The sequence below is a fragment of the Hippopotamus amphibius genome, chromosome 4, assembly GCF_030028045.1.
Source record: "Hippopotamus amphibius kiboko isolate mHipAmp2 chromosome 4, mHipAmp2.hap2, whole genome shotgun sequence".
Lineage (NCBI taxonomy): Eukaryota > Metazoa > Chordata > Mammalia > Artiodactyla > Hippopotamidae > Hippopotamus > Hippopotamus amphibius.
Genome location: NC_080189.1, coordinates 84,714,642 through 84,741,978, shown reverse-complemented (window position 1 = coordinate 84,741,978; position 27,337 = coordinate 84,714,642). Strand labels below are relative to the sequence as shown.

Sequence of the window (27,337 nt, the reverse complement as noted above, 5' to 3'; positions counted from 1 at the left end):
TTAGAATTTTGTTTCAGTGGGTACCTGGAAGAAGACAGAAAGTTCTTATTTTAAAAGACTTGTTAAGTTCTGTCCCTTTTAATAACCATATCCTGTATTTTAAAAGAGTAAACATGGCCAAGCTGATTAAAATTGGGAGCTAGAATTTACCAGAGTCACCTACAAATTTTTTGTCTTCAATTTTAATGATCAAATACCTTCCCTGGCTACTTGGTTAACGTAGACCCATGTGATACCATGTTGTAATAGAAGTGTATCTTTCAAAGGCCTAATGTAACTTGACCAAAATAACAATATAATGTATTGTAGTAATATATTTCTTCACATTTGTTGCAGGGGCCACCCAAACTCCTAGGGGCTATGTGTGCTGGTCAGGGACACTAAACTTTTACATAAATCACCACTGGTGGCCTAACCACGACTGCTGATTTATCTTTCTCTAAGCAATGCAAGGAGCTCGTGTTAAATGTTTCTTTTATTTTCAATATAGGGAAACAGGTACAGGATGGTATTGACTACATTCTGTTCGACAGTTGGTTCTAAAGCTTTGCTCAGACATCAGGTTTAAATTCTGTTCCTATACTTTATCCTTTAAAACTTGGTGATAATTCTGAATGCAACTACTGGGCAGAGGGTTTCTGGTAAGGCTCTCTTTATAAGGGCCTCAGGCAAGGTGCTGGATGTGGGTTTCTGTGGAAAACAGCCCTGGGTAACAGATTCATGACTCTCTTCTGCCCCTCAGGTCTATGTAACTTTCTAGAATGGCTTTTTCATCCAAGCTTTTCCTATTTGATAAAACTCTTACTAATCATCCAGGGTTATCTTATGGTATACATTGTTTCATTTCTAATTTAAATTCCTTTTTGCTATTCTTAGACCTTTCTTCAAATAAAAGAAATACCACCAGCCCTTCCCATACTTGAAGACAATCATTAGATTCTTTCTCAGGACCCTCACTTCCGTTAGTTTTTCACCAAAGGATAGAGCCAGTATAATACAGTGTGCAGAGCATAGATATTGACATCAGACAGATCTTGCTTCAAATCCTGTTGCTGTCACTTTGGTGTATGACCTTAAGCAAATTAGTTAAGCTCTCTGAGCCCTTCTAATTTCCTCATTTGTGAAATGAAGATACCTTCTGTGCATGTTGTTGTAAGGATGGAGATCATGAATGTAGTGCACCTACCATATACTTGCCTTATGGCAGATACCTGTTTTGATTTGTAGTTCTGCTTTTCCCAAAGTGGAAAAGCACTCACTTAAAGGGGTGAATAGTCTAGAAATGAATGTTCTAGAATGAAATGGCACTATCCAGTTAAATGATGATTTGGCAACTCTTTCTAGTAAGGAAGTAAAGGAACCTAACTTTCAGTGCTGGGCTAGGCACTGTCTAGGGGCTTCCTGTGCATCTGGGGCTCAGGAGGTGTACATTAGCTTCTCAGCTCCATCATGAGTTCATCTGTAGATGGAAATAGTAATTCCTTCTCTGCTTCCTGGATTATGACAAGACCAGAATAAGATCTTGCTTGTAAGTACTTTGAAAACATAAAGTGCTCTCTCTCTATATGCTCAATATTGCACTGAGATCTAGTATCATAATTTTCCATCCTTTTTGTACTGGTCTGAGTTTATTTCCCCACAAAGTCCCTATGAGATTGGCATTGCTTCAACTGACTTTCTTTCTCTTTCTTTCTTTTTCTTTCTCTCTTTCTTTCTTTCTCTCTTTCTTTCTTTCTTTCTTTCTTTCTTTCTTTCTTTCTTTCTTTCTTTTTCTTTCTCTTTCTTTCTCTTTCCTTCCTTCCTTCCTTCCTTCCTTCCTTCCTTCCTTCCTTCTTTCCTTCCTTCTTTCCTCCCTCCCTCTCTCATCCGTCCGTCCGTCTGTCCGTCCATCCTTCCTTCCTCTCTCTCTTTTTTTTATTGTTTCAATTTTCTAGGGATGAGGCACAGAGGCTCAAACAGGTGCTGGACTTTCTGTGGCATGCTGGAAGAGGCCTCAACTATTTAAAAAAGTTTTTTGTCCTAATGTCTAGATACAGGTAAACCTGTTGAAAAATCTTACCTGACATTCCCGATTACGTAATCCTCCATTTGTATTTATGGTGAAATCAAATTTTGCTTCTTTTTCCTGAGAAAACGAGGATGGAATTATGGATTAGGGATGTATTCTTTTTAAAGAAGCACAGATGGTTGGTTATACAAATGTGAAAGTCGCCAAAAAGCTGGTACCTGACTGGGATTAAACTTAGAAGTACTGTAATCTTTCTTCATCAAAATATGCAAAACAGCATCATGGATTGTTAAGAAAAATATTGAGTCCTTGACTTCATCATCAAAAAATTCACATCGTGTAAGCTTCTCAATGAAGTCATCTGAAAAGAGGAAAGAATGAATAACAGTTAGGAAGAAGTAATTGGCCACGGGTTTCTCCTTGAGGTTGGGGATTGAACTTCCATTTGCAAATATGCATTTTGGTTAAATGTTTAGGGGTTGCAATGGTATGATACCAGTGTACCATTAGTACAATGTCTTCTGGAAATAAAGGACACTTTTCTAAGGAAATTACACACATAATGCCTTTGTGTAAAAAAAAAAAAAGAAGGAAAAGGTTCAAATGAGAAAAACTTTTAGGCAGGAGCCTTGTGAGTTAATCTTCCTCGTTAATGACTGGAGCATCAAATGTGGCTTCTTACTAAAAGCTGAGATTCTGCTAAAATAGAATGTCTACTCATGGACCAGTGCTGTGTTTCTGGATTTACTAGTTAATTACTTTAGTCCATTTTCCCAAAGCTGCTGGGTACCGTCAGAACACATCTTCCTTGGCACCCTACATTACCTCTCTAGTCATCTTTGAGGAATTCTGTTCTTCTAAGCACTAACCAACATTGTTTGCACAGATAACTCAACCAAATATTACCTCACATCTTTTATATGCAAAGCTATGGCTGGGTAATATGAAGAATCAAAAGCTAAATTAGACATGAATCTTGCCCTGGAGTGAAGATAGAGCACTTATATACTATCTTAATGAAAGGAAAAGTGTTATAGAATCATAAAGGCAGGAAGCAATCTGACATTTTTCATTAACGTTTTCTTGGCTCTTAAAATAATGCCCAACACATAGTAGGTGCTCACATTTTTGTCAAATGAATAAGAGAGGCACAGATCGTGTGCTATGGAAATTCAGAGAAAGAAGGGTAAAGGTTGTTTCCTTTTGGCAGGATTCTGGGAAAACTTGAAGATGCAGATACCATTTAAAAGAATGCCTAGAATTTGGAGAAAGAAGGAGGAAGAGAAGGTACAAAAGCGTGGAGGAGGGAAAGTCTGTTCACAGGCAAACTTTCAACATCAACAAGACCTAGTAGTGGCTGAGGGAGAGGGAGAGAGGAGAGCATTGTTGCCAGAACCCAGGATGCAGGTGGGTAGCGCGCAGTGGGACGGAAGGTGGTCTTAATTAAGGACTGAGAGGGATGCCAGGCAGCAGAGGCAGCAAGAAGGGATGCTTTCAAAAGACCTGGGATGATAGAGGCGTGAAGTTGTTTATGAGATTAAAGGGTTACAGAGATTGAGAATATTTTTAATTATAAGGAACCCTTGAAACTAGAATATATCTGTAGATTTTATGGATAGGAGCCAGTAGAGAGCAAAATTTAAAGATGCCAGTTTCATGCCTCCCTCAATTCACTTGTCCTCCTCTCTCCCTAAGATGTTTTTCCCCAAGATGCTGTTAAGTTTGTCTCCCTCACTTCATTCCAGTCTCGGCTCAAATGTCGTATTCCTGGACATCCTTGATCACCTGATTAAAACAGCATTACCCCTGTTGTTCTATGTCTCTTATCCTGCTCTTTTCTTCACAGTACTTATCATTATGAGATACCTTTTTATTTATTTATTATCAGGCATTCCCACTAGATTATAAGCTTCATGGGAAAGATTAATGGGATGAGTCAGAAAATGGCATGGAAAAACATTCTAGGGTTGGACAAAGACACTGATTAGTTTTTCCAGAGGACTTAGATGAGAAATGATAAGGATCTGGATTAAGGCTGTAAAATGGAGAGGAAGAGACTGATTCAATAGGAAATATTTATGGTGACTCTGAATATACAAGGATGGGGAGGAGAAATTAAAGATGGCTCCAAGGTTTCTACTTTGGGCAACTGGGTGGGTGTGTGGTGATGAAGTGATCGAGATAGAAAAGGATAAGGAGTAGTTTTGGGAGGGAGGGTAATATATTTAGTTTTGAAAACGTGTATTTCAGGTACTTGGAGGACATCCAGATGGTTGACTACATGGGTCTGCAGCTCAGAAAAAAGGTCTGAGCTGGAGGTATAGTTTGTGGATTCATTAACATGTAGACATACTTACAGTCATAAAGCATGTAAGAGATTGACTTGAAAAGAGTCCATGGAATTAGAACTATAGGGTCTAGGTTTCAACCTTGGGGAAGACTGACTGCTGCATGGAGAGGAACCAGTGGCAGACACTGAGAAGCTCTGAGAGTAGTGGGAGAGGACTCAGAAAAAATGGTCTTGTAGAAGTCAGGGAAACAGAGTCCAAAGAAAGGGCCCGATGCTAAAGTAAGCTCAAAGAGAATGAGGCTGGGAAGGGGGTGGTTGATCTTGACAACCTGGACATTACTGATGACCTTGGCAAGGACAACCTCATCAGCGAGGTAAAGCAGAAACCAGGTAATTATGGGCTGAGGAATCAAGGGAGGCGAGGAAGAGAGAAAACACGCCTACTTTTCTAGGAAGTTCAGAGTAAACAATGGTTATATAGTCACTCTTAGCTGCCTATTAAACTAGGATTCAAATTATGAAGTTAACTACATATTGACATAACTCAAACATAAAGATGCTGTTTCCCTGGAGATTTCTGTTGGAAATCTACAAATCAGATTTCCTTCTTGGTGATCATAAAAAGTGTTTTTTCTTTGGAGGAGCTAAGTTGAGAGTTAGCAGTGAGCCTGAAGGGATTGTCAGAACATAAAAATGAAACAACTTACCATCAGTTCCAACAATATACACATCTACCTGGATCCTGATAAATTCTTGCAAAATCTGTTAAAAAGAAAGTAGATCTTCCTTAGGGAACAGTTTCACTTGTCAGAAGCGTAAAGAAAACTATCATAATCGTGTCTTATGGTGATATGTTGCTTTCAGAGCCTTTTACATTTTGAAAAGACATGATAGTATAGAAACATTAAAGTTAATAGCAAGGCTCTGTGACGGAAAGAAAGAAACCCAAAGGAAAGAACTCTCCTCTTCAGTAAGAAGTTGAAGATGATCATTCTTGAAATGATGGGAATGATGTTCTGCCTTGACTCACAAGATGAACTCTGATTTAATTTTAAAACAGTTTCTTCCATGGGATGATCTTGACTCAGAGACCTTTCTATCTATATAAAAGTTAAAAAACCCCACGACCCATGTGTTGTTCTTTATTCCTGTCCATAGTTCCTGGATGTATCTAGCACCAATGAATCTTTATCCATTTTCCTGGTCTCTAAGCTAAGAACAAATGCCAGTAGCTGTATGAATAAGGTCATATAAGGTAAGAACAGTAGCTTGTACTGTTGATCAATTTAGGTGATCATTAATATCACTATTATCATCAATAAACACTTTTAGAGCCTCTACTGGGCTGAAGTAAGAATTAGGACCTTAAGGAAACCTAAGCAGTGTCGCTGTCCTTTGTGCTATACTGCCAAGATCAAAAAATAAACTTTATGTGTGGGTATTTCCTCCTCCAAAGCTAAAATAAACAGACAAAAGCAAAGAAAAAGAAAAAGCAAGCAGTCTCGAAAGTTATGTGATGTTAACATTTTTTTAAAGATAAGTTTGAAGGAAATAAAATTGATCCTATTTTCTAATTTTATATCCAGTTCACCTATACTTAATAGATCTTAGCTCAGTTTTTATGTAGGCAGATTTCTGTAAAACAAACAAATAAACAAAAAAGCAAAGCAAAACAAAAAAAGAGCAAAAGAAGGGGACGTGGAATTCTTAAATTTTCTTTACATCTGTTTCTGTATTTCTGTTAGAAACTCATTTATTTCAGAAATGCTGACAAAACTGTGGGAAGAAAACAGCCTGCAACCTGATTGTTACAGTTCTGCTTTTAAAACACATGAGACATTATTCTTTCATATATCTACTTTAAAAAAACTCCACATTGTTATATAGCCAAGTGAAATCTCATTGGCTTATGACAGGTGAGGAGAAAAAAAGGATCCACTATTTCATTTTTTCCCAAGACCTTCTCTATTTCAGGTCAGTTTAAATACAACACCCGCAAGGATTTGAAGGCACTGCAGAACTGGAACTTAATAGGGTTGTAAGCATCTTTGTCTGTAAGCGTACATTAGAAATTATATGCAGTCTCATGGGAAATGTACCTTTAAAGAGTTCTCTGAACACGCCCCACCTGCACTCCCGCCATGAAATATTCTAAGATTAAAATTTACTTCCACTTTAAGCGTGTGTTATCTAAAGGGGCATCCCTCCACAAATACAACTTTTTTACCTTTAAGTCACTGCCTGGTTGCTTCCATTCAGAATAAAGAACTTACCGTTTTGAGACCCCTCATTGAAGAAACATCAAGAAATGACACTGCTGAAAAGTCAAGAATGAGGCTGTGGAGGGTGATTTTAGGGACCACGATGTTGAGAGGGAGATCAGTGTTCCAGTCTATCTGGAAGGGCAGGTCTGTGGTATTGATGGGCTGATCTAATTCTTCTATATTATCGTTGTCCAGCTCTTCGTCAGAATCTTTAAAGCCATCAACAGTACATATACATCCTTTCTGCAAGAGAGGATACTAATATGCATAAAAACTGTGACCCAGAAAAACACTGTATGTCAAGGATAACCAGTGAATTTCTGAAGCATAGATTCAAAGTTAGGTCAAGTGATGGGACTGTAAACTCTTTTATTTGGAGGATGAAAATTTTCCCAGGAGAATACAATTTTAAGGAGATCCTTAAAAACATGACACTAATTGGCACACGAAGTACCTAGTTTATCTGGCATTTTGCTTAAAGGAATGGAACCAGCCTCTTGAACTACATCGTACTAAGCTTTTAACTGTAATACGCAGAAATGTGGGAAGCTTACCGGTGTCACTTGCAACAGGCCTTTCTTCTGCAGTTTTCGGATTTTCTTCAAAGCTTTGTTGCGCTTGCGAAGAATTCGAAGTGGGCTAAAGCCAACCTGAAAAGCCCATTGCTGTGTTACAAGAATGATGAATATTCTGCTACTTATATAGCATAATTCTACTTATATAGCATAAGTAAGTGGGATGGGTTGAGGGACTGGGGCACATAACAAAAATATTTGTAATAAAATTGAAAAGTGGTCTAAACATCATCATTGAGAGCATTATATCAGACCTATGGTCTGCACAGCCTGTATGAAGTTATTAACATTCAAAAACCTCTGTACCATCCAGGTTTTATCCCTAAATTATCCACGAATGGGTCTACATTCTATTTGAATTTTTCATTTTTGTTTTTGGCCCACACAACCCTTAGGGAATTTTATTTTATTTTATTTTTTTCTATACGTTGAATATGAGTGGCATCTCATTAGTATCCTGCTTCTAGATACTTTTTATTCACTTAAAATTTATATGATTATATTTTATAATATCTACTATTATAAGATCTTATTTTATGATTTTAATGTTAGATCCGAGGGTAACCTTCCTTTCTTCCCTTTTCAAAACAAACGTGTTCTTATTGCGGTAATATTTAGCTCCAGAGTAATAAGTAAGGAGGATCAAATTATGTAATAAAAAGTCCTTGACAAAAAAATGTAGTGAGATGGAAACATACCAGATTAAGTTAAAAGGACAGTATCTAAAGCCAGGTAGACAATATGATCCCATTTTTGTAAAAAAAAAAAAAAAAGTTGGGTAGAAAGATATTTGATGCATAACAAATGAGTAAGAATAGTTAGGGCTTAAGGCAGAAGCTCTGTGCAAGGTACAGAGTGGACCAGAAGGCATGTGAAAGACTGAGTGCTGAGCTTTTGTTTCTTAACCTTAAAGTCTGCTGCTTTGTCAGCTTCTCTCCAGTCTACCAGGGACACTAGTTGTTATTTAGTGTTAAATACTGATTTACATTATACTTATTCATTTCACTTATAAGTATTCATTTTCTATCCTATCTTCAATGATGCTGTCAAATATTAAACACTCTTGCTTCTGAAGTTGATTCCCAAAGAAAATCTGTAGGAGACCATCTATGAAAAACCAGCATCCCAAAATCTTGTGGTAAATCTTTTTACTTTACAGCAGAATTTAATAAAAAGGGCCTCTGTATTGGACCTTATATAAAGAGTCTCATTTCCCAACATATTAATGGACCCCTTATAAGGTAGTTCCACCTGCCCTGGGACCTAGGATACAAAAACATGAACACAACCCAGCCTCAACGTATGTGAAATCAATGACCCTCCTGTCGCAGACAAGCATTTCATTCCTAGATATTCAGTGGAATTTAAAAAAATTAATAACCCCAAAGCTTACAGCATCGATAAGTTTGTGCTTAAAGAAACCAATGTTTGCAAAGTAAATGGGAGATGGACATCTGAAAATCTTCACGCCTTCTGGCTCATACATCTGAAAGGCAGAGAAGTCATGTTAGATGGCGCCCATGAGATTTATGTTCATATCATTTAACAAATCAAAGCAAAAGATTCCTCCTCCTTACTTCAGAGTAATCTTTTCTGTTCTTATAGATGTTGCTCCTTCCCACATTAGCCAGCATGCTGCATTTGGGACTGCAGGGAAGATGAACACCAAGTGAATCAGGGACTCATTCAAGCATATTTGTTAGGCCTACGAGGTTAATGTCGACGTTTTCCTAGCCTCCCCGAATGGGCTCCCTTTCTCAGTTTTAAAGGTTGGGGAATCCTCACACCATCATGCCCTGGAGGGCAAACGCCTTGTTTGACTTTCCCTCCCACAGCTCCTGGAACCGTGCCTCCCCTCCCATCTACCACAACCAGTTTACAAAGTGATGCCATATGCCTTTGCCATTTTGATTCTAAACATAACAGTTATTCAGTGAAATAAGGCAGATTCGATCACCTTGTACAGATGAGGACGTGAAGACGTATTATGATTTGCCTGTGACCACCCAGTTTGTCTCTGTGTTTGATGGGTCCCCAAGAAATGAATGAAAATAAAATGAATAAAAGAGGGAGAGAACGTCTCAATGTAAATGTATTCCGTCAGTCCAGGATCAACCTTGACTGTGATGACACCTTCTGTTCTAGAACCCCTTAGATCCCAACAAGCCTTATCTCTCTGTCATGCCATGGAATCCAACACAGGCTGAGTGACCACATGGTGGTGACATTATGTGGCAGAGATTTAAGAATCCAAAAGATGCTCGGACTGGAATTCTGTTAAAAATCAAAAATTCTAAGTGGCTTTTGTGGCACTTTAGGGTGAGAGGGGCCTTTGAAAAGTTCTCTAATCCAGCTCCGTGATTTCCAGGTGGGAGTCCAATCTAACAACCTGTCTGGAGGAACAACCCTCCCCGAGACATGGAGAATCTCAGAATCTTCTCAGGAACACTTTCCCGTGTTTACCAAGTCTGAGGCAAAGACAGAAAACCGGCTCAAAACTGAATTACTTGCAGTTTACAGCTAGGTAAACAGACTCAGAGATTTACGATTTCTTTGAATTGGTGTCAAAGCAGGGAGCGGACCAACGATTGGTAAGATCTGATTGATGCTCTAAGGTTGGGCCATTCTTTTGCCTTCAGGCCTTGGGGTGAGGCAGAATAGATTGGCCAAGCTTCTCTTCTCCCCCATACCCCGCCCAGCTGCAGCAGCCTGTGGGATCTTAGCGTCCTGACCAGGGATCAAACCTGCAACCCGTGCATTGGAAGCAAGGAGTCAACCACTAGACCACCAGGGAAGTCCCAGATTGGCCAATCTTGATAGATTTGCATATCTATCAACTCAACTGCTTTCCCCTTAACCAGTGACAGGTTTTTTTCTCCTCCCACCAGGGCAGGTCGAAGCCTGCAAGGATACAGACCGCCATGAGCACTTACAACTGGGTCCTGAAGACGATAGTCAGGAGCTGAAATGCCACGCTAGCTGCCAGGCCCAAACCGAGCCCCAGGACAACAGCAAAGATGAAGGTCATGACCCAAATTAGCTGTCAAAAGAAGGCAACACATACACCACAGTTTACTCTGATTTAAGTACAGTGTCCGAGGTCCAGAGCTATAAGAGAGCATGAACTTCTAGGGCTCAAAGCAGAGGCTGGGAGTGCACAGCAGAAGAGACCTGCCTTGAGGTCATCTCTGCTGGCTCAGTTCCGAGCTGCAGAAACACAGGCAAATCTTTGCAAAAATCCTAAGAGTGTATCCATTTCTAATCCCATCCCTGAGCCAGTTAAGGAAATGATTGCATCTGTCACTGCTAAAATTCCAGAACCAGCTGCCGTTTGTTAAAATCAGCAAATTAACTGGTAGAGCCTGGACTAATCTCTTATTTTTGGTCTGCTGATTTAACTAAAGGCTACTATCTCCACCAGACTCCTAACATGCCAAAAAAGTGTTAAAATCCCTAACGCTGATCTATCAGCAGCAAAACTAAGCCAAGTGTGGCTTGTTACTTTATGCTTAAGTACCATAGGCTGTGTTAACAAGCCTTTTCACACCACAGACTTTGACCCTGATATCATTAGGGACACAGCTTCTCATAGCAAGGTATGTTGAGAGCGAGGGGAGCCTTAATACAGTGTTTCCAAAAGGAGTATTCAGAATTTAAGTTCTTCACAGATTCTCTGGAAACTAACATATGATGTAATGTAGAACAGAAGCAATTCGTACCCTAAGATTCAGAGGGTTTCTATGGCGTTCAAGATGACTGCAAGAATTTTTAGAACAGATCTAAGAAGTTCTCTCCTTGTGTTTCATGGACCATTTCCTACTTGTAAGTAGCTCATCCTTTCACATTAAAATCCCAGAGAATAATCATTAGTGTATGCAGTTTCAAGATAGCAAATAAAACAAACTCAGGTTATTTGAACAAACAGAAACAAAATTTCACTTCGTTTACAAAATAAATATGCATTTTACATCAGCATTAAAATGCCATTCTGATTCCTTTCTTTCAAATACCATCGCCTCTACTTACACAATCATACTTATCCTTTCGCCATAATCTCCGTATTTCCGCGAACTGCATCAGCATTCCTTTCAAGTTTCCAAGTGCTAAAGCTGCCAGGACAGACTGTGAAAAGCATAAAGAGCAGATGGACTTTGAGATAATCCAATAAACATATAGAAGCAAAGGTGAAGGTTGTAGATAAGTGAGTCCTTTCAAGGGCCTCAAAGCCTATCAAAGGATACACCCTTTTCAGGTGTGCAATGCCATGCACAAGCACCAGACCTGAGACTCTGACCTGTCCCTAGGCATGATTTTGGCCCCACCATAGTGATAGGGACATGCCATAGATGATCTGATAGCACTTACTCGCCTGTACCTTGGGTCAGAGAAAGGCAGATCTGAAGACCTATGATTGAAAGAAATTCTTTCCAAGCAGAGATAATCTAGTGTGTGTCTATTTACTGTAGGTGGCGGGGGCGGGGGGTGGGGGGGTGCTCTTTGTTTAAAAAACAAACAAAAACTTAGAGGGACTTCCCTGGTGGTCCAGTGGTTAAGACTTTGCCGTCCAATGCAGGGCGTGCGGGTTTGATCCCCGGTCGGGGAGCTAAGATTGTGGCTCGCAGCAAAAAAACCCAAACATAAAACAGAAGCAATATTGTAACAAATTCAATAAAGACCTTAAAAATGGTCCAGATCAAAAAAAAAATCTTTAAAAAAAGCCCCCAAAAACCTTGGGGAGCTTGGGTCTTGGAATCAGAATTCAAACCTTGGCTGATGATCAGTAATCACGACATTTGGTAAGAGGAAGGCGAGGTCACCGAGAACTTCACAAAGATTTGAGGCCGACGCTCTGGGACAGTGTGACCCTCGACTGCCTTGTTCCCTGCTAGATCCCCAGCAGCTACCTTGGTAAATGCCTGTGGGAGGGGCTTCATAATTATTCAGCGAATGAGTGGATGGGCTAATGAGTGGAAAAGACAGTGACAGCCTCTTTTAAGAAACCTGATGGTGATACTGCTGAATCACGAAGAGGGCTCTGGGGACTTCCTAGGTGGCACAGTGGTTAAGAATCCGTCTGCCCATGCAGGAGACACAGGTTCGAGCCCTGCTCCGAGAAGATCCCACATGCCGCAGAGCAACTAAACCTGTGCACCACAACTACTGAGCCTGCGCTCCAGAGCCTGCAAGCCACAACTGCTGAAGCCCGTGTGCCTAGAACCCTCGCTCTGCAACAAGAAGCCACTGCACTGAGAAGCCCATATACCGCAAGGAAGAGTAGCCCCCACTTGCTGAAACTAGAGAAAGCCTGTGTGCAGCAATGAAGACCCAACACAGCCAATAAATACATAAATTAAAATAAATAAATAAATCCCAATAAAACATTAAAAAAAAAAAGCCTGATTTAAAAAAAAAAAAGAAAAAAGAAAACGAAGAGGTGATCAACTCAGTTCAGAGTTTTGTTTCTTGGCATGCCAAAATGAGCTCATTTGTCTTGCAGGAATTATGACCATTAAGCTGAAAAATGCTGAATAGCCCACTCTGTTCCTTATTTGGGTTTTAACACAATGGTAGGAACAGGCCCCCAACCCCTGCCCCCAATTCAGCTGTTCCATTCTGAATGGACTATGGAATTTGTATACTGACTACTTTCACACCATAAAAGAAATGTACAAAAAAAAACCAAACACAGTTTGTGTTTTCCTATCTCAAAGATAGTTTAACCGATCTAGACATTTTTTATTTTCACGAGTTACCTTTATAATTTAATGCCTAACGGGTTCATTTGCTCACTGTGAGAATAGAGGTCACTGTTTAGAAGACTAAATATCGTCTTAAGTAATTTTAAAAAGGAAATTGCACACAAATGCACACCAGTTAAACAATGGGGAAACTGGATAAAGTCTGTAATCTAGTTAACAGTACTGTATGGATGTCCATGTACTGATTTTGATACTGTAGTGTAGCTGTGTAAGATGCCGCGCCCGTGAGAGCTGTGTGAAGGGTTCATAGGACTACGTACAATAAGCCTCCTGCTTTGGGGGACTTTAGTATAAAACATGTCAAGTGCCACCCGTAGAAGAGACATGTCAGTTTTTCTTTTCATTAGGCATTATTTCCCGCTTGGTCAGTATTCCACGGGAAAAAAAATGTGAAACTAGGTAAACAACAAGGACCTACTGCAGAGCACAGGGAACTCTGCTCAATATCTTGTAATAACCTATAAGGGAAAAGAATCTGGAAAAGAATATATATATATGTAAATATATATATATCTAATTTAAACACATTGCTGTACACTTGAAACTAATACATTGTAAACTATACTTCAATTAAAAACATTTTTAATTAAAATAAGAAAATTTGAAGCAATTTACAGTGAAATACATACCCAATAGAGCCCTTAAAAAAAAAAAAAGATTACAGAGCCCTGAGAAGCCACAGACAGGAAAGGGGGATCATTTTACCAGGAAACGGGTATCCACACTGTAATTGATAAAAAGGATTTACTATAAGCAAAATGCTTAGAACTCTGCTGACGCTTGGTAAGTGCTCAAGGAACGTCCATTCTTAGCCATCATCTAGGGTTGGTTTGCCCTCATATGAGAAAGAGAAGCAGACCAGTTACTCAGATGAAGCAAAAACATTACAGACACAATGGTCTAAGAAGAAATTGTCACATAGATCCTTTACAAAGTAGGGCCTTTGATTAACATCCTGGACAGTGTCGTTGGTGTGGTTTGCTCACAAAAGCGATAGGATTTTAAATGGCAATTGTTTTTTTAGTTTCTCCAAATTGAAGTGGGTGAGGTAGAGCCCGAGGATGCACGTGGGAAGAAGCACACAGGGCAGAATTTTCTATGTAGGGGGGTTTGTGTGTGCATTTATTTCTATTGAGATATATATTCTTATGCACAATATTTCTTTGGTGGTGACTTTTTGACTCCTTTTGTGCCATTCCTTTGGAAATCAGTAGGTTATCATAGGAAAAACGCATAATTTTGGCAACAAGTACTGTGCACTGCTTGGCCAGTTTTGGGGTAACTGCACCGGAACTCCAGAAACCTGGGACAAAACTCACATTCCAGCTACCAACCAACGAGGAAAAAGGCCTGGATAACAACCAACAGACTTGGTGGGCTGTGTCCTATCTCTAAGTCCTGTGTAGTCAGAGGTAGAAGAGAATGTTTGTAGAAAAAGAATAACAAGGACAATAATAAGCTTTACAATAAAGGCTATCCTTTGTTAAGTGTCTACCACGTGCCACACGCTGGGCTAAATACTTCACGTGCATTATTTCATTTAATGTTTGCAACGACTCTGTGAGGTGGGTACTGTTTCCCTCCCTATTTTACAAATGGGCTACTTGAGGTTCAGAGAGGTTAAGTAATCTGCCCAAAGCACACAGATAATAAGTGGGAGAGCCGCTTAGAATTGGGTCTACGGGACTAGAGCCAGCGCCCCCTGTACGACCTCAAAGTCACATTACCACCACAAAGAGCAATGCATTGACCGTCATCTGGTTTCCTGCAGATCCCGTGTTTTCTAGGGCCTGCTGTTATTTTTGTAACCTGGGTGCCATAGTGGTGGACAAAGCGTTAAACTATACCCTCAAAAATTACAGTTCAGGAGAGATGGACAGAGGAGCACGAGGGTGAAGGTGCAACGTCAAAGTCTGGCTGTTTGCTCCCATCCGGCAAGCTGACAGCTCTGGTCTTGGAGTCAAACCAAACTCTGGGAGCTGCAGGGCGTATTCCTAAGAACAGTTTGTGTGGCTGGTAGCACCAATCTCTGCATTCGATAGAGGCCCTGATGACCTCAACCTTTAAGAAAATCTTCCCTTTAATCAATCCATATCGAAGCTGCAGTCCCAGGGTGCCTTCCTATCTAAACATTAATTATATCTAGGGCTACAAACATAGAGGTTGAAGAGTAGAGTTGATAAGCACAGTAGGGTTGATAAGGCAGAGTAGAGTTGTAAGAGTACAGTCGTTGGACATTTGCATTCCTAACATTCATAAAATAGTGCCAGGAGAAAAACAAATATTTCTGGCCCATAGAGTATTGGCTAAGAAGAGTACTTGAGAGTTTGTAGATACTTATTTTCCTAGTTTAGTCTGTGCTTTCTGAGTTTAAGAACTAGGGTCCTTGCTTTGTCACCCAAAGGAGAGAGACGCCAGCCTGAGAGAGGAGTGCTACCTTTTGCAGAGGCTCCAGAAGAAATCCAATGGCTAGGATGACTATCAGCACGATGACAGCAGAAAGAATGCCAGCAATCTGTGAAGATGAGAACATTCTCATCACAAACCCAACTTTCCCCCGGGCTCCGCCTCCCCAGTGACTCATGCTAGGATGACCCTTGCAGCAAAGATCCTCCAATACCTGTGTTTTGCCTCCTGTGCTCTCCTGGACCCCTGATCTGGAGAGGGAGGTACTTGCTGCAAATCCTCTGAACGATCCACCAAATATGTTAGCCACTCCCAAGGCGATTAACTCCTGCCGGGAGAACAAGGAGGAATCTTTTTCAGACGCAGAACCACTGATCTTATACGTGCAAAATAGTATTTAAAGTTGCCTAATTAGACTCAGCCTCGGTTGTATGTTTACCTGATTGCCATCAATCGGATAATCGTATTTGAGAGAATAGACGCTGGCCACAGAAAAGGCCACTGCAAAGCCAACGATGGCGATGCCAAAGCAGTCTCCAATGGTATCTTGGAAAGTCTGCGCGTTAGGTGTGATAGGGGCCTGAAACCTGAAATTGAAATTAAGCAAGTCAGAATGTCACCAACCTGCTTATAAAGCTTCAAAGGTAGCCATTTGTTCTCAGGAAAAGTCCAAATTCCTCAGCAAGGTCCCAATTTCCCCCTCCCCCCACATCTTGCTTACTACACGGTCTTCCAAGAATTTATACTCCAGCTATAATAGCCAGCTTTCTTTGTTTCTCATCACTCATCACCTCTCACCTGGAAAGCTTCTCATTTGCTGTTTCCCCTGCCTGAACCATTCCCCTTATCCCCATCCTTCCCTCCAGCAAGTCTTTTCTCACCCCCCAAGGTCAGGGTGAAGCAAGGTTCTCTGTGCTTCCCTAGTGCTCGATGCCTACTGGCCCCATCCACCCCCACCACCCCCTCCAATTCTCCACCTAGACTCCAAGCAGGACTGGCCACCATTCTAGGACCAGGACCAAACACTCTTCACAGCATGTATCAGGTGGTCGATAATTGTTGAGCAAGTCAATGAATGAATGAATGCAAACGAGGCTGAGTTGTGCCTTTGGAGTATGACTAGCAAGAATTTAGCACGCCTGAAAACCTTGGAATCTGTTATCTTAGCTGTTGAAAAGCCATGCTGCCTGGATTTGATATAGGATTGTAAATCTAGTCCAATGATAGTGATAAATCTGATATGATTTTGCTAGCATAGCCACATGAGAGTGTACACTTAGATCAATATAAGCTTCGTGCAAAATGTCTCAGATCCCACTTGTATTGTTACATTGGGTAGCAAAGCATCACCCATGATGCCTCCAATAATTATCCATGGATGAAGGCTCTTTGAACAAACACAATTCTGAGACAAGGAAAGCAAGAAATTCTTCCCTCCATCGATAACAATAACCTTTCATGGAAAACCCTTCGCAAACAGATGGGTGCTGGACTCTGCCCTGCACGCCGCAGAACTGCCAGCGCCAACTGTGGCCCTGATGGAGAGCAGGTTTCCATTTAAACTGAGATAGTGTCAGGAAAACATTCAAGTCACAGAGGATACTTCTGTGCTTATGACTCACGAACTTAGAGCAATTAATAATATTTACTAATTGTATTAAAGTCCAACTATCCCAAACTCAGCATCAATTTACTAAAATGCTCAGCTCCTATAAACATCTGTTTCTGACCTAGAACTTATTGGAGGTAAGTTAATCGGGTCCATTCAACTCTTTTTTAATTGCTATTCATGTTTTGGGCATGTTAATAAATTTTTAGCTCGAATTTTGAAGAAGCACTATTACTTCATATTCTGCGGCTTTCATAAATCAGAAAGTTAGCTTGGAATATCATATACATAATCTAAAACCAGTGGCACAATTACAATTAGCATCTTATACCAAAATAACCTGAAGCTTGCTATTATTCTTTTGTTCTCACTTCTGAATACCACAGGCAGAGTGAGGTGATAGAGATTTACAGTCTGAAAACTTGATTCATTTCCTGGCTCTGCTAACTTACCCAGGTTCCTCATTTGTAAAGTGATGGTAATAACACTTGTTCTCCTTTCTTCATAATTTTTGTGGGAGAGTCAAATAAAATAATGAATGTGAATACTATTCACACACTGTAAAGTCCAAAGTGCCTGGAAGCTACTGTTACAGGGTCCCTCTGGAATTTGAATATATCCTTTGTGTTTCCTTTACTATTTCAATGATCTCTTTCCTTCAGCCAAGTTATCTGCATTCAATGTAGGTGACTTCACAGTCACTTCTAAGGTGTCATATTCATTAATAGCATATTCGCAAAAATTAACAATCATTACCTTCCAGTTAACTTCTATTTGCAATCATCAGAAATTTTAAAGGCCCACTTGATCATCACTCAGAAAAAAATAGAACTGTAAAAAGCATGTAAAGTGCCTAGTACCTAATTTGGGTGCTAACTTAGGAACAGCAGTAATGTAGTTTGAACACTTATGGTAGGCCAGGCACTTCATGACAGCACACGTATTAACTCACTTAATCCTTACAAGAACCCTAAGTAATAACTGCTATTTTTAGCTCCATTTTTACAGCCAAAGACATTGAGGCCCAGAGTTTAATGATTTGCCCAAGATCAGGAAGTGAGTCTGAAGTAAATCCCAGGCACCCTGCCTCTAGAAAGCATAAGCTTGCTTACTGGGCTACACTGCCTCTCTGTCGAGTGTAATGACCTATAAATGTGAGTCACCCCTTCCCCACCCACACACCCTGTGGAGAGAGGTTGCATTGACACTTAAAATATATTTCCCAAGTAATGTCTCTAAGATTGTAACTCAGTGATCTTAAGTTTATCTTTTATTTCTAAAACCCTTCTGCCAAGATCCTTTTTAATTTTGTATCTATCTATCAATCTATCTATCTATCTATCTATCTATCTATCATCTATCATCTATCTATCTATCTATCTATCTATCTATCTATCTATCTATCTATCTATCTATTTATCTAGTTTGTGTCCCCCAAGATGTTTGAATAAAGTGTAATCACTTGAAAGTTGCAGAGTGGAGAGAAACCCTAGAAATAGTCTTTCAGCTTCAGCCTAATTTCTACCATTTAAATTAAAAGTGATATTTGTGATCCAAATATCACAAGCATAACACATTTTTATCTGGTGATAAAAATATTTTTTGCTTAAAATATATATATTTGCTTTTGGGCTTCCCTGGTGGCGCAGTGGTTAAGAAGCTACCTGTCAATGCAGGGGACACGGGTTTAAGCCCTGGTCCGGGAACATCCCACATGCTGTGGAGTAACTAAGCCCATGCACCACAACTACTGAGCCTGTGCTCTAGAGCCTGCGAGTCACAACTGTTGAGCCCATGTGCCACAACTACTGAAGGCTGTGCATCTAGAGCCTGTGCTCTGCAACAAGAGAAGCCACCACAGTGAGAAGCTTACACACCACAATAAAGAGCAGCCTCTGCTCTCTGCAACTAGAGAAAGCCCGTGGGCACCAACGCAGCCAATAAATAAATAAATAAATAAATTTATAAAAAAATATATATATTTGCTTTTAATGGAATTTATTTTTAAGTCAACAGTGCAATGCATATAAATGCTGATTCCTGGAATAATTCTCAAATACTCCTAAGCATTGGGAGGAAGGGAGGGTTTTTATTTTTTTTTAAACAGGAATATAACCTTTCCTTGGTAAGCAAGTTGGAAGAAATTGATGCTATGGTCAGAGGGCAGAGAGAAGAAAAGCACAAAACTGGATCTCCCTCCTCAATCCAGTAAATGCAATGGAATACGTTTTCCAATTCCTTGTACGAACTGCACCTCCCATCCATTTGCAGGGGTAAGAGTTGCTCTGGGCTTGTTTTGAACTTGATCCTGAGAAAGGACAGAGTGTGCCCATCTGCGTTGCTCAAGCAGCGTGCGGCAGGTATTCCTTCAGTGTCTCCTTTGAACTGTCGGAACTTGGCTCCAGTAACCTCAAACGAAACACTACATATTGTTTACAGTAATTTATGGCCAAGGAAATCTGGTTTCCCTCGGTTCTCTTTTTATGAGGAGGCGCAAGTTTAATTCGCCTATTTTTCTGCTTTCAGTCTCTCACTTTTACTTGTGTGTGAGTCCCTTCCCCTCTGGTTTGTGAGTTCTTCCACACAGAGAAACGTTCTGATATTAAGAACTGCAGACGCTATGTCCTTTGTGACTCCCTCCTAGAAGGAGAGTAGTGAGCCTTCCTCCTGGATACATGATGGATGCCAGATACAGGGAGGGTTCTGAGCTGAGTTAGTGCATTTCAGCTTGGAGTCGTCTGTCACTACTGCTTATTCTCTAATTCGTGCTTGGAGATGCCATCATAAGAGAGACACTTACCCACTTTTCATCTTCCCAATCACAGCCACTTTAAACCTGTTTCTGAAGTCAAAGCCATAGGACACACCTGTTGCGATCACAGTCTGCAAAGTAGCAAATTGCCCAAGTTAGAAAAGGGAGATGTAGCTAAAAGTCTTGCTTTGAAAAAAATACCATGGCCAAAAGCCACCCCATGACCTATTAGATAAGAATCTCAAGCTCAGGTTTGGCTACTTTTTGAGAAGTCCCTAGGCAATTCTAATGTACCAACAAAGCTGAGAGCTACAGCTCCATTCCAATGGGTCTATCACTAGGATTCTCAGAGGTCTGCTCTCTGCCCCATCCTTGTCTTACATGGAAAGAATAAACCCCAAATCATCAAAGCAAGTTATTAAATTCTGAATGAAGAGAAAGCCATACCAAATATTATACCCAGAAACTGCAGAGAGGGCGCCTGTCCCACTAAAACCTCCTGATCTATAGAGGGTGAAGGGCTTTTGACCTAAAAACACAACTAATGAATTACAGAAGAAAGTCTAAAGATGATGAGTTACCATGATGAGTTCAATTGGGATAGGCACTGGAAGTTTGGCTTTGTAGCGCTGATTTATTTCTTTGACCACAAATACCACCAGTAGGATGACCAAGGATGTCACAAGGTCTGCAATATTAGTCTTCTCTATTTGTGAGAATATGGAAATTAGTACCTAAAAGTATAAAAATAAAAAACACTCAAGTGCTATATTAATGTGTAATTTGGATACAACACAATCAATTCCAAGTAGATAAAAGTAAGCATAGAAGCGAAAGGATGGACAGCTTGATAGCAAACCCCTGTTCTGCTCATGTTAGCCACAAGTAATTGTAGGGACTAGCGTGGAGATATGAGAAGGGTAATTTAGCATAGCATTGTCACCACACCGGTTTAGGGATGCTCTTCACCCAATGTTGAATTTTCTTGGATTCTTTTCACGTCTTTATAAATGGTCTCTTCTACTCAGGTATCATTGCCATTGTTTTTTATTTCATAATCAACACTATTGCTCTGTGTAGGGAATAACCTTTGACCTCTGATAGTTTTTCTTAGCATGTATGTATCCCCTTAATTCCTGGCCTTTTTTTGATGTTGTTGTTCAGACCTCTCATATTTCTTCGTTGACTCACTCTGTCACTTTTGGAAAATAGTTTCCTGGCTAGCTGTGCACTGCTCATGGTCTTAATTCTTGAAGCCAGTTGGATTCCATATCTATGGGATCCAGACAGCTCAAGCAGGCCCAAACTGGATCCCAAATCGCTCCCAAAAGACACCCTTCTGGAACAGCTCTGAATGGGAGTGAGAGAGGGCTGGTTTCAATTTGGAGCAAGTTTTGTCTCAGACTCCCAAAGACTGTCTTGATAGAAGCACTAACAAGCCCAGAGTCAGTAAAAGGAAGGAAATAACAAAGATCAGAGTGGAAAGAAATGAAACAGAGGCTAAAAAGACAATAGAACAAATCGATGGAACTAAAAGCTGGATTTTTGAAAAGATAAATGAAAGAGACAAGCTAGACTCACAAAGAAAGAAGAGTGAGGACTCAAATACATAAATTCAGAGGCACTAAAAGCACTGTCTATTCTACAGTACATCCTCTAGAGGAGAGAAGAACCACTGTTCCATTCACATATTGGCCAATTTCCTTTTGCTTTATAAACAGGGATGCGTAAGAGTCAGGAGAACTTCAGTTCCAAAAGAATAAGACCTGCCTTTCGGAAACAGGGAAGCATTGCCACTCAATTAGCACATTTCTTTCAAAATAAAATTTTGAGAAAGATTTTAAACCTTGGGACAAAGCTTTTAATCACGTGCACCGACATTTTTTCTTTCTAAAGATACTGAAGAGTCAAATCTAAAAGAAGTGGTACTTAATTTCTGTTGTTCACATCAGCTGTATGGTAGCTGTGGCAGATTTTCAGTGTTGTTCTCTTTGCCACTTTTTCTTAATGTGAATACATTTCACAGCCTGTTGATTTCTTGGAAGTTGTAGGTAAGCCCCACAGGAAAGGCATGAAGGAAAGTTCTCCAGGAAGCATGATAGTGCATTTCGTGTATTTCCATATTTTTTAAGCAAAAGGAATACTTACTTTGAAAATTGAAAACGGATCAGTGTGTGCTGGCACTGTCAGCTGAAGAATAAATTTGAGCTGGGAAACCAAAACGTGAATAGCGGCAGCTGTGGTGAAGCCACTGATGAGGGACTGGGAGAGATAAATCACCACGAAGCCCAGCTGTAGAACCCCCAGGAGCAACTGCAAAGAGAGGGCAGAGCCTTTGTTAGCATAGATGCGGAGTGCACCTCAGCAAACGGAAGGATCAGCCGCTGCAATGGTTCAAAACGTGGAGGTCCAGCTTCCACTCCTGTGTCTTGAAGAAGTGTTGCTGCCTCCCAGAACACCTCCGGTTCAAGGTACATCCCTCTGCTTCCCTCCCTCATCCCAACCTCCCCACCCCCAAGGTGGAATGTTACATCGTGTTCAAATAGCACATCAGTCCAGTACACCCCAAGAACTAACAGGTTTCTCGTCCCTCTTTTGAAGGTGAGGTATCTTTAGGAGACTCATCCGTAAACCTTTCATAGCAGAATCTTATCTAGCATCAGCCCTCATAGATTTTTCCCAGGGAATTTTCAGTTACCCTTTCCAGCTGCTGTCACATGCATGGGCAAGCATCCATTCAGATTCCCTCAAACAAGTTGCTTGACTTTCGTTAAGAAATATGTAGCTGCTCATGACATCAAAAGTGCTTGGGGCTTCCTAGATGGCGCAGTGGCTAAGAATCTGCCTGCCAATGCAGGGGACACAGGTTCGATCCCTGCTCCAGGAAGATCCCACATGCCACGGAGCAACTAAGCCCATGCGCCAAAAAAACAAACATAAATAAAAGTGCTTGGTTTTAGCTGAGGGCCAAAGTGCTTCCTTCCCCCAAAGCATCAGGATTTTCGATAAAGTAAATGGATAGACACTTGGCCTACCTCTCCACTCCTGTCCCCCAAAAGCAAACTGAGCTGTGAGTTTGCAAAGGCACTAGGATTAGAGATGCACTCGGACCCCATTGTTGAACTGACCCCACTGTTGTCAAGAAGACCCACCACTTATGTCTTGGTTTGAATTGAATCTTTTTTTTTCTTTCTTTAAGGAATGGTCTTAACCAACGATATCATTGACCATAAACTGAGGCAACATCTTAAGAAGTCTGACATTCTCACTCTCCAACATCTTGAGGATAGGGATATTTTCACAATCCAGGCGTGGTGGCAGGGGTGTGGCTTGGGACTGAGGCTTTAAGCCCCTCCGTAATCCTTTTCAGCTTTCTCCAAATCTTTGACACGGACAATTGAAAGCGTTAAGCTCCCAGTCCTTCAATGAGGAATTGGAAAGAAAAAAGTTCCCAAGCTGCCAGTTTCTCTGTTGCTTGCACATAGTTCTATTTAGTGAGTCTATCAATTCCCAGGTATATTATTGAATTCAGCATTTCATGTGTCACCACATGTTCCTCCCCACTCTCATTTTTCGTTCTCTCTAGTCCCATGTTCAATCATCTTTGCAAAGTGGATCTGGCCTTTCACTTCCAGTTGTGATGAGTGACTCTTCTTAAATTATCAATGGACCACTGCAGGAGGCATATAAACTAAAGGAAAGAATCCGGAAGGGTGGCAGGAAGGAAAAAAACCAGAAAGATGTGCACCAGTTAGGACACGTAGATTGGGGAGGGTAGATTATGTGACAAAATTCTCACCTGGATGATTCCAGAAAGAATTGTGACCGTTGCAGCCACCATCACCTTGTGCTCATCTAGTGACGAATCATTAGTCAACGAGCTATTAGTGACTGTCGGATCAGCTGTATCAGTTGTTGGGGTTAATCTCACGACTGCTGCTCCAACCATCATACTCAGAACTGGGAAAGGACCTAATAAAGAGAGGGTGAACTGTAATCATTACGCCTCCCCATAGCACAATTCTCTCTCAACCATAATGTAGCATAAAAAGGCTGCTGTCTGGAGTTCTGGTCTCCTTTCCCAGGCCCCGGTCCTAATTCTTACAAGAGACTGTGACTCCTCTCTTGGATTCTGCACAATTTGGAATTGATACAATGTGTGGCTAATGGCATTCATAAAGAAAAAGCAACATGAGCATTAATGAGCCCAGTAATTCACTTACCCACTGATATGTGTCTAGAAGTGCCCAAGAAAAAGTAGATGATGACAGGGAAAAAGGCTGCGTACAACCCATAGCTGGGGGGGATGGTGACAAGCAGAGCAAATGCTAAACCTGTAAATATACAAGCATCGTGTCCTTATTTCATGCAAAGGGATCATAGAAGTTTTCATTAGGTTCTTCAAGTATTTAAGATTGCACCTTAAAAACTATTTTATTAACTCAAATGTAAATGTAAGTGTAAATCAAAGATGTAAATATAAGAGCTAAAGCTATAAAACTCAGAAGAAAATTTAGGTGTAAACCTTTGTGACCTTGGATTAGGCAAGGGTTTCTTAGAAGTGACACCTATGATGTAACCAACCAAAGTAAAAACAGATAAATTGGGCTCCATCAAAATGTAAAAATGTGTGCTTCAAAGAATACTATTGAAAAAGTGAAATGACAACCCAGAAAATGAGAAACTATTTGCAAATCATATCTTGGGTAAGGGTCTATTATCCAAAATATATAAATAACCATTGCAACTCAGCAATAAAAAGATATATAACCTAATTTAAAATGTGCAAAAGATTTACTTAGACGTTTCTCCAAAGATGTACAAATGGCCAGTAAGGACATGGAAAGATGCTCAATGGGAACATATGTATAAACACAGCTGATTGATTTTGGTGTACCTCAAAAACTGGCACAACAGTGTAAAGCAATTATATTCCAATAAAGAGCTTAAAAAATAAACAAAAGAAAAAAGAAAAAAGAAAAGATGCTCAACATCATTAGTCATTAGAGGACTGCAAATCAAAACCACAATGAGACACCATTTCCTACTCACTAGGATAGCTAAAATAATAAAGGCAGACAATAACAAGTGGTCACAAGGATGTGGGGAAATCTGAACCCTCACCATTGCTCGTAGGTTATTATATGAGACAGCAATTATACTCCTAGGTATATATACCAAGAGAATTGAAACATATGTTCACACAAAAACTTGTGTACAAGGGTTCATAATAGTATTATTCGTAAAAGCCACAGGGTGAAAACAATCCAAATGTCCATCAAGAATGGACAAACAAAATGTGGTATATCTATACAGTAGAATATTATTCAACCGTAAAAAGGAATGAAGTACCCATACATCATGGATGAACCTTGCAAACATTATCCTAAGTGAAAGAAACCAGACACAAAAGACCACATATTCTGTGATTCCGTTTGCATGAAATGCCAGAATAGGTAAATCCATTGAGACAGAAAGTTGTTGCCAGCGGGGTGGATGGAGGGGGGATGAGAAATGATTGCAAGAGATTTTGGGGGATGGTTGTGGTGAAAATATCTTGGAATTAGATGGTGGTGATAGTTGCACAAACTTGTGAATATATAAAAAAAAAACCCACTGAATTGTACACATTAAAAGGATGAATTTCATGATACATGAATTATATCTCAAAAAAAAAAGTTACCTTGCAGTACAGCCACCAGCCCTGTGCTGATTCCAGAAACTATGTCACTGAGGAGCCATTCCTTTATGCGATACGCCGGCAACCAAGATGCTATGGGGAACAAAGAGAGGGCAATTCTCTTGGCCTTTTGTGCAGAACAGCTGAAAACATTGAAAGCCACAGTTCAGTTTATTAACATCCAATTTTAAGTTTAGTACCTATTGTAAATGGAAAATTGGTAAAGATGATAATGTATTATCATTTCACTAACTTTCCCACTAACATTCACCTCCTTACCCATATCGACTGCCCAGACCACCACCAAAGGATTTTTTTTTTTAAGAAAAATGTTGCTTTTCTTTAGCCACAATAGAACTTATTTGTCATCCTCAGCTTGACTTTACAACACTTTGATGGAGAATTTTCCTCTGTCCTCATCTATCAGTCCTCTGATATGGAAAGATTGTGTTGAGAGCTGAGATTGGTGTTCATTTCAGAGACTACTTTTCTAGCCCTGGCAGGGAGTGAGAGGTTTGGAAACCAAAGATAAAAAGACTCTGGAGACTGTGGGCTAGAAAGAAGAGCTGAGAAGCTTAAAAATTTCAGAGAAAGTGCTTCATTTACTCCTGATGCTGGTAGCTTAAAAAATATCTTACCCGAACCACTTTTTGAGATGATCCAGAAATGTCTTATGACGTCTGTATTTCTTCTTATGTTCTTCCCCAAAAGCATTTGCAGAATACACTGGCCTGGCCACAATGTACTGATTCCCGATGGGTTCGATCATTTTGCTTTCTCTGACGGCCGTGGTAAGTGGAAGACCTTTGGAACTATGTGGCAAACCCTTCTTGCCTTTAGCAGGTTAAAATGCCTGAAACCAAACAGAGCTTGCTTCTTAAATAACTCGGAGATAATGTGATGCAATTTACAGATGAGTGAGCTCTGAACTGAATGTTACCACCTTTTGAGATCAAAAGAGGCTGGATTAAGGGACCTAGATTGTGTTTTGCGACAGTGATATCGCTTTTTACTGTAATGAACTGGACCCGGTTCCATTGGGTAAGTAAACAAGGGCTTTGATTGATTTATTTTTAAAAGATTGCCAAAAAGCAATAGGGTTTGACTCAGTTTACTAACCAGTGAGTACATTTTTGACTTGTAATGTGAGATCTCAAGAAAGGAATTTACTTAAAAGTTTTTTCAGCAATGTTTCCAAAGTTATGGCATTGGGGGTACTTGGACAGATTAGACTTAAGGTCTATTCATTGCCCCTAACTCTAGTTAAGACTGTTCCATTTGATCCATCAGAATTTTTGTAATACCTTATGAAATGCTTTTAATTTGTGAAATTCAAAGATATTGCCCATTTAAGGTATTTTCTTATTGTTTCTGGGAATTAAATAGAATTTAGTTTGTAGTTTAGTTTGTAGTTAAGGAAACCATGGCACAAAGGTAAGTATCACTTGGTTACTTAGTTCACTAGAGATGAGATTTTTAAAGGAAAGACCTTGGGCAATTTACTTAACCTTTTTGAGCCTTATCTGTATACTTGGAATAATAATATTCAAGTTTCAAGGGGATAGTGAAAATTAAATGAGAATATTTTCAGAACATCTAGCATTGCTTCAAAGCATCTAACACACTATAGGCATTCATTAAATGGCAGCTATTATTCTAACTATTTGCATTTTCTGTACAAGATGTTTAATGCTCTTATCTCAATTCTGTTTTTATTAGAGTTAAAAAATCAATTTTTGCAAAACCTTTTTATGCACATAACCTAATTAGCCCTCATAATTGTTTGAGGTACTTACTATTATTATTATTATTGTCCTCTTCTCACAAGTAAGAAGAGAATAATTAGCACATAAAAGTCCCCATAAAAGTCTAAGTATCTTTTCCTCAGGTCATACAGCTAGTACAGTGTCAAAAATGTGACTTAGGTATTCAGACTCTGCTATTTCTTCTCTGACATGCAGCTTCTCTATTGTCCAGTGTGAACAAAATTGAAG

The 27,337-nt window shown here is 40.0% G+C and overlaps 1 protein-coding gene across 1 annotated transcript; it reads right to left on the bottom strand.

The window, feature by feature from the left end:
* Positions 1-26,112, bottom strand: SLC26A3 (solute carrier family 26 member 3). Its single transcript, XM_057733150.1, has 20 exons — positions 25,982-26,112; positions 25,347-25,486; positions 23,887-23,997; positions 23,463-23,635; positions 21,812-21,976; positions 20,245-20,397; positions 19,712-19,794; positions 15,742-15,889; positions 15,517-15,630; positions 15,334-15,411; positions 11,164-11,259; positions 10,071-10,177; positions 8,715-8,784; positions 8,531-8,623; positions 7,117-7,212; positions 6,572-6,805; positions 5,006-5,060; positions 2,227-2,369; positions 2,060-2,125; positions 1-24 (listed from the first exon to the last, which is right to left on the bottom strand). The coding sequence occupies exons 1-20, from the start codon at positions 26,110-26,112 to the stop codon at positions 1-3; spliced, it is 2,280 nt and encodes a 759-aa protein (XP_057589133.1).
* Positions 26,113-27,337: the final 1,225 nt, after the last annotated feature.